We start from the raw sequence: 10,272 nt of genomic DNA, 5'->3' as shown, positions 1-10,272 counted from the left end.
AAGTCTGCCGTACCTTTAAACGTAACGTTTCAGCTAAATTCCTTTATTGCGTCTCATCTCTCCTCTTGATTTGAACTGACTATAATAAAAAAAAATAGCTAACTAGGAAAGAGGAGGATATTTTCTTATCACTGCACACTGTAGCCTGCGGTTAGAACGAGGGAATGAGGACAATTGTTTGTGCTCCCAAATGCTTATACTCGCATGGTTACCCATGTCTATACTGCACACAGTGTATGTTTATGAAAGGGATGAACCCAGAGTGGGAAAAAGAGATAAAAGAGAGAATAGGGACGGATTACAAAGGGTATGTTGTTGTGTGTGCGCGCAAAACCAGTGAGCCTCATTGGCCAGATGAGTTGTGTTCACTACAAATGGGGACTTTAGTGAGATGGGAGGGAGTAAGCCCGGGGATTAGGTCTGTCGGGCGACAGAGCACCAGGCCTCAGGGCGGACTTTCTGGTTGGCTTACTGGAATGATGGAGCGCATGTGTCATGCGGAACATGTTTGTGCGCTAAAGTCACACTTGTCCCAGCAGCCTGCATTCAGACACAAGCATGCGCAGAGACAGTGGCTCAGCTGGTTTGTGCGCGCTGAATTTTTCCAAAGTATTATCTAAACTAACGTTTACTCGCTTTGACTGATGCAATCATAGTCATCCATTCTAGCACCTTCTAGCAGTGCAGGCAGGTATTAGTTATCAGAGAGAAACTGTACCGTGCCTTGGCACTGTGCTTTTTTACTTCCTGTCGTTACCTCAGTGCTCAGCAGAAGTTTGAAAGTTACTAACAAAGGACTCCATGTGTTACTGTTAACATCATGACTGTACCTTGCTTTTATACACCCTGTTTCATCCAATATATAATCAACAAGCTCACATTTGTTCAGTTTGTTCAGTGATCTTAGTTTAAGTAGTAGTTAAAATATTTATTACAGTTTTAAATTTATTAAAGTAAAAAGACGACAAACTCTAATTTTGCAGGACTGGTAAAAAGAGGAGTTGTTTACTGTTCGTAATAGAAGAACATTGTGTCTTGTAATGCCCCAAAGGCCTGCTCTCAGCCAGGAAAACGTGACATTGGTATTGTGTGTACTCTCCACTTACCTGCATGTATGCAGATTTAAAAACCAGTCATACCTCATTGTTTGTCATAAGAAATCTCTTCCCAGCATCATTCTGAAAACAGAAAGCAAGATTTTAAAAAAGATTTTGTAGATAATCGTGGGAAACAACAACACAGCACAGTACAAAAACGCCGCAGCTACAAGGTGACTGCACTTTTCTCACTTCCTTTCCGATCGTGGCTCAAGAGTTGGGAGTTCGCCTTGTAATCGGAAGGTTGCCGGTTCGAGCCCCGGCTTGGACAGTTGTGTCCTTGGGCAAGACACTTCACCCGTTGCCTACTGGTGGTGATCAGAGGGCCCGGTGGCGCCAGTGTCCGGTAGCCCCAGGGTGGCTGTGGCTACAATGTAGCTTGCCATCACCAGCGTGTGAATGGGTGGATGACTGGTTGTGTAAAGCGCTTTGGGGTCCTTAGGGACTAGTAAAAGCGCTATACAAATACAGGCCATTTACCATTCAAAATAAAAGCTCCACATACGTTATAGGAAATTAGCAGTGTGCTTTAAAGTATGCTAGACTGTCAAGCTAAAAGAGAATATATAAATAATACTTATTTTAATTGTGTGACAAATGATTTACAGAAAAAAAGAAAACTCAGGTCTTAAACACTTCATATTTTTTAGTATGACCTTTGGTTAAAGGGGATAATCCACCAATTCACAGTGGGCCCCCAAACAAAACTATGACTGGATCTGCAGCTGCACACTGTAGCTTACCTGCTTTTTATCTGTTGCAGGGACATGACTGAAGTATTCACAGGCCTGCCAGAACAAGATATTCTCCTCGCTGAATTCTTTCTTGAGAAATTCCTGTGGAAACACACAGTAAAAGAGGGTTTTTTTTTCCCTCTGTCTATGTAATCTCAACTGGTGATCACATTCTCATCTTTCCAGTTCTGCTGCTGTTGAGACCAGTCGAGCGGGCAGATATTACTGGGTGTAATGTAACAAGATTGGTGTAAGTGTAGGCGCAGGATGGTGTAGGCGAGCGCAGCTCTGATCAGTACTGAGGGAAGGTGAGGAGGGAGGTGGTTCTGGGATGGAAGAACTTAATGTTGAGCTTTCTGAAGGTGTTGTGGGCTAAATTCAAAAGCACATCTTTTATGTGGGAGGAAATGGTACATGACAATAAACTCACTCACTCACTCACTCACCAGGGTTTAGTGTTGGTAAATGGCTCTTCACTTTAACCAGACGGAAAAGAATTCATTTATATCACACTACAGCTTTTTTTTTTTACACTATATCAACTCTTTAATACTAATATTAATAGTACATCTGGATGTAAATATTTCCCTCTGAAGACAGTGGAGCTCAGAATTGAGCTAAAATGGATGCATATTAGTCATCAGTTGAACAAGTACAGAACTAAAATAAACTGGCAGAGAGATAATTTGGAAGTGTTTGCTAACACGTCTGTCCGTGTTGCAGTTGGAGCTAGTTTCTATTAATCTCAGAAATATTAAATAATGCCTCAAGTATTCAAAATATTCTTTCCTTTTTTGCTCATTAGTCTCCAAAAGTAACATCTGGAATTACAGGACTTTGATCTACATCAGTGACTCAAATCTAAAGCACAGAGAAGCTTTCAGCAAACCCCTTAATAACACTCTTGATAACCTCCGAAAGGAGTCTTTCTCCAAGCTTACCGAGAAGTAGCGCACACCCACGGGATCCTGGAGGAGACGCTCAAAGCAGGAGGACCAGCTGGCCACACGCTGCTCTGGAGCCCCTCGGTTGCTGCCTGCTCCTGGAAGGCTGCCATTACTGTTCAGGCTGCTCTGGCTGCAGCAGCTCTGCAGCTGGATCCCACTATAGTCTGCGAGACAGGAGAGTGCAGTGCAAAGGTTAGAGAGCGCTGATGCTAAAGGGTAATTCCAGCCAGAGGGGGGGGGTACCAGATCTAGATTCTCCACTGTGGCCTCTCACCCTTTCTAAATATAACAGTGGTGTTTTGTATGTTTTACTTCCTTTGAGCAGTTTTAACTTCACTGAATGTTTTTGAGAACAAAAGCTACAGTTGGACTGCAATTAAATCCATGGCAAATGGAAATGAGATCCTCGTTAACCAGAAATTTCCAAAGGTAGGTACATCAATCACATCTGGCGCTCGTGCTAATGCTATTCATGCAGTCCACTCAAAATTCTCACAACCTGTTCAATAATTTCCTTTCCTTTATTTGAAGCAAATCTAAAATAAAGGAAAGAACACACAATTTGTCAGAAAATTAATGATCCTGTTAGAGAGGGGAAAATTTACCCTAAAGCTTTTTAGACTAGAAAGGCAAGAAGTGCACAAAGACACAGCAGAGGTTGCTCACATTGCACGAGGGAGCAGCAGAAAGAGAGTGCAGAGGATAAAAAGGAGGAAAGAAAGGCGACACAGCTGATTACAGGGAAGGCCACAGGGAAGTGTGGGTGACAATACAGGAGCTGGTACAAAGCTAAAGTGGTGGCCTCAGCCTACACAGTACCTGCTATCATGGCGGCAGATGGCCACTTTAGAGCTGTGAGCAGATCGAGTGAGGAGCGCACAGTAAAAACAAAAAAAACAAAAAGGGTCTCAGCCAAATTGGTTACACATACACGGTTGTCATTCTGTGGAAAGTCAATTCGCTGGCGCAGGCAACTGAAATTAAGCGGTTGTTTTTACATTTCAGAAAGGAATGGTAGCAGGGGCAAGTAAGGTGTAGTACTGCATATCTTTATCTTGCCAATCCACCTGCATGAGTGGGCTAGATCTGCAACCAAAATAAAAGAACTAAATAGCAGATGACATCACTGACTGTGAGTAAGGCTGCGTTCTATTTACCTCGGGTAGTGACATCACTCCCAAGTTGAGCACATTCCAGTAGCTGGAATGTGTCGGAAAACCGAGGATTTATTTTGCTCCTTGGCGAGGTGGAACACTTCTAGCAAAACCATGCAGTACTTTTTTTTTTTGTTGCACTTAAAAACTGTGCTTTCACAGGTGGAGCACGGTCAGTCTGCATGTAGCTTATTTGTCGAGTCACAAATACACAACAGCGGTTGTACTGACTGCAAACGTACAAATAGTACAGCAGCACAAACTGCTTTACCAATGTTTAAAAGCACAGCCGCCATCTTGGATTGTTAAGTCGGGCTCAATGGTGCCGCTCTGATGGGTCGTTCCAAAATAAACTGGAAGTTCTCAGTTAGAATCTGAATGTGGAACACCGCCTGAATTTGTTAAGTCAGGGCAGCACCACCCACGGCTAGCTAACAATCTAAGATAGTAGCAGTGAATGTAAACAGTAGTAAACCTGTAAAACCTTTAATCCTTTCTGCCACTGTTGTGTATTTGTGACTCACTAAATTTGCCATATGCAGACAACTGAAAAGTCTCTATCCAAGGATGTGCTGTTTTTAAGCACACAAAAACAAGTACTGTGCTGTATTGTTAGCATTACCAGGCTCTGTGGTGCTAAGAACCAAAACCAATGTTTTTTTTCCTTTTTCTTTTTTTTAAACATTACATTACAACTGGAACAAGCTAACTGGGGAGTGATGTCACTCATGGGTTTCTAGGTGTCTGGAATGGAGGTATGACTTTCTGAGTTGGAAGTCCCACTTGAGGCTGTTGCTCCCATTGAAAATTCTGACTGGGAACTCGGAAATTCCCATTTCAAATGGAAAGAAACATAAGGTGGCCTCTGTATGACCTTCCTAGCCTACACCACATCCTAGTTAAAGTAGATGTCCAATTAAAATTAGACTAGTTTTCCATAAATTATGAGTAAACATATTTCTTTTAACAGTACGGTCAAATGAGTCCTGGTTTGAGGTTTTCTGACAAGCTATTTGTTTGGACTTGGCTTATTGTATTAGGACTGAGGGCCTATGTTTACTACACTGTTGGCTGCTCAGCTAATGAGACAGCTTTAGAAAGCAAACAGCCGTGCATGTCTGATCCACATCAACTGTGAAAGAAGCGGAGCTGCACTCCTCAACACAGCCTCGGTCAGCCTGTTAGCAAGCGCTGTTAAAACTGCTATGAAAGGGAAGACCAGACAGCATCCAAGCTTAGCCATGAAAGCAACCCAACCACGCTGGGTAAACAACATTTGTTAACGAGGCATGCTGCCTACAGCGAATACATCATGCTTGCTAAAAGACTTTTTATTAGGTCACTTTATTGAGCAGCTACAAAGTTCTGTGTTGAGGGCGGAATATAAAATGAGAAATAAAAAAGCAACAAAAATGAACCAAACGATGAATGCTGAAAAGACTTCAGTTTTAAGATTGTAAATATTCATAAGCACACAGATTGAATTCCTCTCCACACTCTCATAAAAAAAAAGAGTTGCACTTACCACCATCTGATGAAGCAGCAGACTGGAAGAGAACAAAGAGAGACATGAGTGAGAAGTTGCCCTCGTGACCTCCTGCGCAGACACAAGAGGCTGAATGCTGGGCTGGTAGCACTGTCCATTCAGGCATCCCTGTGAGCTGTGTGTCCTCCTGGTTTGTAAGTAAAACTGAGTGTGCTGCTTGGAAAGGGTTGGACCTTGGGGGGGCTTACACAATTACTTTATGTGGGTGGCTCTCGACCCCGTACCATGGACAGCTGTTCACACCTCCGCACTGGTACCCCACCCACAGCTCTGAACTAACGTGCGCATTCCTGCTAACTGAAGTCACAGGATCAGGAGTCATCAAGGCAGACTGCTTAACGATGAGCTTTTCACTTGTTAATTCGGAGAGTTGCAGTTTTATGCATGTGTAGATGTCCCTAAGAAAGGCAAATGACATGAGCTCCCCTACTGGGCACGGACGTCTTTTTAGAAGTTTATGTAGAGCTGCAGGAGTTAACCCATACACTGAAAGCAGATTGAGAGAAATTAACATTAGGAATCCCCAGCTGATTACTGGTTTGACTGACTATCTTCACATTTTCAGCTGAGACAAAACAAGATGAATTGATTGGGATAAATAATATGTGGATTAATTCACAATGGAAATCATTTGTACTCAGAGCCCTAATTGGAGTGTAATTACAGCCAGAGAATAAGGCTCAATAAAAACACCACCCATGTCTGAGCTTAACATGGATAAGTGAATATTAACTTGGCAATACTTCAATTTAAAATCACTGCCTCAGCGTTTAGGCTTGTGTAAACCCCACTAATAAAGAAAGATTTAACGTGCAAACTGGAGAGCCACTGCATAAATATATATTTACATGCAGCGGAGGATATGAGAGGCAGAATCTTAGGGCTTTGTCCAAGAAAACTCCAAAAAAAGAAGGAAAAAAAGTGTGCGTTGGAGGATTCATCTGAAAAGGAGGCACTATTTCCAGAGGAGTGTTTTCTGAGCTGCCACTTCAAAGTGTGAATACTCAGAGCTGATAAATACGACTAAACAAGGCTCTCATTGCCACGCTCCAGCTTTGGTTTCAGCAGCAAATAGACTTTGTGCTTTGGTACACTCACGTAATTCTGTATTGTGGAGCTGTAATATCATAAGAGGAATGACATAAACAACGAAAACAATGAACGTCGACTGTTTTTGTCCCCCTGCTCTGATTTTACTCATTGTATAAACTCTTATTTTTCAATTAGGAGCTTTAAATCAGTCAGCTTCAGCACAACCTCAGATGGTAACCTATTCACTTTATGCACAAAGACTAGGGGGATCGGTCATGCTCACCGACGTGACGGCTTGTTTCCATTTTGGGAATGACCACATGTAAAAGCTCTATCAGACATAGACCGCTAAACCACTAATTGTCCATCACAGCCTTCTTTACAACTCTGCCGCTGCTGAGTCCAACCCCTATATCGTCAACACCCGAAAAAGCCACCCCTTCTGTGGTGGCTCGCATGTGTACAGTAATCATGGGTGGGTAGGATGAGGACCAACGTGAAGCCAAAACAGAAGAAAGAGAGAAAAGAGAGAACACCCACTCCATCTGTCTGTTCCTATGGGTCTAAAAACAGCTAAACCTCAAACCTTAAATATATAGTGCACCACAGCTGGAGTCCAGTTTAAGAAAAAAAGGGGGGAAAACCCCCCCAAAAAAACTGTGACGTGAATTTTGGTTTGGACCAAACAAAAGGTTAAATACTGAAAAGAGCATTTTAGCTATTCTCGATGCTACAATACTCACATCTATATGGATGACAAATTAGATAACTATCCATGTTGTGCAAGAGCAGAAATTACACAAAAAGTGGGAGAGCAGCGATAAATCACTCGCTTGTGACATTTGTTGCAATCTCCTGGTTCCAACCACAATCATGACAAATTTATCCCAGTGACAGAAAAGTCTTAAATGTCTTAAAGCACCCAAATAAACTCGAATGTTGCAAAACCCTAATTATTTGATCTTATCTGACTAACAGCCACATGATAAATTATTATCCAATTTAATTAAAATTCATGTCATATTTTGAAATGGAACAGCGAGTTATCAAAATAAAGACGTTTCCAAGGCCCAAGGCAGTGGGTTCAAATGTCTTGTTTTGTCTATGCGATCGTCCCAAAAATACACAGACTGCATCACTGTGCCATAACCACCTTCAACCACCAAACGTTCATCAGCAAAGTTGAACATTTAGCCACATTTTGATCGTCTGAAAACCGGATGTGACGAGCGAGGAGGAGAGTAACTCACTGAGAAGTCGAAGGACTCTTTGTTCTTTACGCAGTTCTTACATCGGTGATTTGGGGATTAGCTGTGGCTCACGAGGTCGAAAGGTCCCAGACAGCGAACTTTAAACCGAGATAGAGGCATGCATGCAAAAATAATTGCTATGTTAAGTCTTGATTATACGCTGTTGCCGGCACGAACAGACACCACAACCTGATTAGTCATACTTATTATACGTCTTTGAGGTCGAAGCATTGTAATGTAAAGTCCACGTGGTCAAACGGACATCCATAGGAACCTCAGGCTCACAGTGTGATGACGAAGTTTGTGTCACTCGGACCCAAACAGACCAAATCGGACTGGTGGTCACTTAAAGTATAACAAAGACATAAATGGGTCCCTGTCAATTTACTTTCCTACCCCTTTTAATCACACAGCAGTTCCACCCTACAGCATACTCTGCTTTACGCTCAGTTTTATTGTAAATAGGAGTGCACTTTACTTGATACAGCTTAGTGTTAATGTGCTATGAGTGGCAACTAATTATTGACAACATAAACTGTTCAGGAAAGTGCTTACTGATGTTACACATATGCAAGCATGTGTGTCATTTTTCCACACATGTATTTCCAATTTTTATACAACTGCACTTCTTATTGCAAGCTGAAGAGTGACCCCCCTGCTGGCCATTAGAACTTATGAAGGTTTGCACTGGTCTCATTTTACAGACTCGGAAGCTCATGTCATCAATTTTCATGTCATCTAGAGCCTGACTGATATAGAATTTTTAAGACACATACCGATATTTGGTGGTTTAAAACTGCTATATACTGGCTGATATTTGTTTTTCTTTCAGACACTTGAAACATCAAAGGATTTTCCCAAAATTTGGATGTTTAGCTGATTACTTATATACACTCTCTGCTCAACTCACCTCAGATCATGGGTTTTTGCAGCATTCTTTTAACAGAGAAGGTGCAGAGTGTTCTCTGGTGGGCAGACTATGCAACTATGTATAACACGATTGAAAGATATTTTTTCTCAATCTCTTCCTTATTTCAATGATTTTCATTAGAAGTTACAATGAAAACAACAATAGATCAAAAAAATAGCTAATATCAGCCAGTAATACTGGCCTGCTGATTAGTCAGTGGAGTTGTAATCTCATCCATGGGTTCACCAAATATGTGGCTGTTCAGCTTGTTCCTCTTTTTAAATATAATGATTTCTGCAGAAGTGGTTCCATACATGAATAAACTAACTTATTATCTAAAAGCTTTTTGTCAAATACAAAGACACATGTACAAATGTGTACTTCTAAAAGTTGGCAAGATAAGAAGCCAAAATGATATCTGCTGCTGGAGTTAGACCACACACAAGCACACATGTCAGTGTGTTGTGTTTTTCCAACTCATTATTGCTTCCTTGCCCACAAGTCTCTAACAATGAGGCCAAAGTGATGACCCTGGCACCTCTAGTCAGTAACACCTCCTTCCTCTGTTGACACCTCTGGTGACAAGCAAGAGCACTGTGGGTGGCGCAGTAGCACTGCAGGCCCTCTTTGATCCCTTTTATAGAGTCAAAAGTGAAAATACCCCATTTCCCAAATGGAATTCCCCTAAAAAGCTGCAAGTCTGTCAACCAAATGGCCAATATCACAACTGAAGTCATGGCGAGCTTGCTGGCTCTAAACAAAGCACGATCTGGCTCTCCAGCTGGAAACCACTCTTTCAGCTTTACTCGGGTACAGCCCCCCACGCCATACAGTCTGGCATCTCAAGACACCACATGCTGAAGGAACGTAGAGGATCACACCGACAGATCTTTGTTTGTGATCTACCACAACTGAAACTTTTATCAGTGTGAAATGGTTGAAGGACCAACTCCATTAGCACCTAGTTAATCACACTCGCTATCACCTCTCACAGAGTGTGTTTCACATGTTTAAAAAGTGACTTCTTTTATCTTTTGAGCTTGTTTAGGCACGTCTCTGCCCTCAAAAAGTTAGGTCGAGACGTTGCCTTTCCAGAAATTCCTCACACTTCTGTACAAAAAGCCTGGTCTAAACTTTAACACAAATAATGGCCGATTCCAGCACTCCACAAAACAAAACAGCCGACAAGTCCCTGCCGCTTCAAACAGCTGTTCTGACTGAGAGAGTGAGAAGAGCGACAAAGAGTGAGATTAATGACAAAAACAGCTGAGTGAACACAAGTAGTCTCCTCATTTCACACAGGAGAGGAAGAGGAGAGGAAGAGGAGATTCAGCCGGCAAGCCACTGTTTACTTACAGTGTTGAAGTTCCAAGTCCTCTTGAAGGAAAGTCTCTTTTTGAGACTCATTGTTCCCTAGTCTGCAAAACCAGCGGCACGCAGACAAAATATGTGTGTGTGTGTGAACGCATACCTGAACATTCCCCACCCAAAACTTTGCAAAGCATGTTTGTACAAGTTGGGAAGAGGGAATAAGGGAGGGAGGATGAGGAAGAAATCTGACAAGGTACTGGAGGGAGGGAGAGAGAGAGAAAGAAGGGGGGG

The 10,272-nt window shown here is 42.2% G+C and overlaps 1 protein-coding gene across 5 annotated transcripts in view; it reads right to left on the bottom strand.

Annotated features, from left to right (window-relative positions):
* rgs12a (regulator of G protein signaling 12a) overlaps positions 1 to 10,272 on the bottom strand; it is a 54,914-nt gene that overhangs the window by 25,318 nt on the left and 19,324 nt on the right. For 4 of the 5 annotated variants that reach the window (XM_042227435.1, XM_005939639.3, XM_014339183.2 and 1 more), the window contains 3 exons: positions 5,458 to 5,479; positions 2,773 to 2,942; positions 1,841 to 1,933 (listed from right to left, as the gene is read on the bottom strand). In XM_042227435.1, coding sequence (XP_042083369.1) covers positions 1,841 to 1,933; positions 2,773 to 2,942; positions 5,458 to 5,479 — 285 coding nt within the window. Of the gene's footprint in view, positions 1 to 1,840; positions 1,934 to 2,772; positions 2,943 to 5,457; positions 5,480 to 10,026; positions 10,250 to 10,272 lie in introns of those variants that run through there. The other variant, XM_014339184.2, reaches the window with a different exon arrangement.

This window comes from Haplochromis burtoni, unplaced genomic scaffold, assembly GCF_018398535.1.
Source record: "Haplochromis burtoni strain Fernald_Lab_line unplaced genomic scaffold, NCSU_Asbu1 Contig_260, whole genome shotgun sequence".
NCBI lineage: Eukaryota > Metazoa > Chordata > Actinopteri > Cichliformes > Cichlidae > Haplochromis > Haplochromis burtoni.
This window is presented reverse-complemented; position numbering and strand designations above follow the sequence as displayed.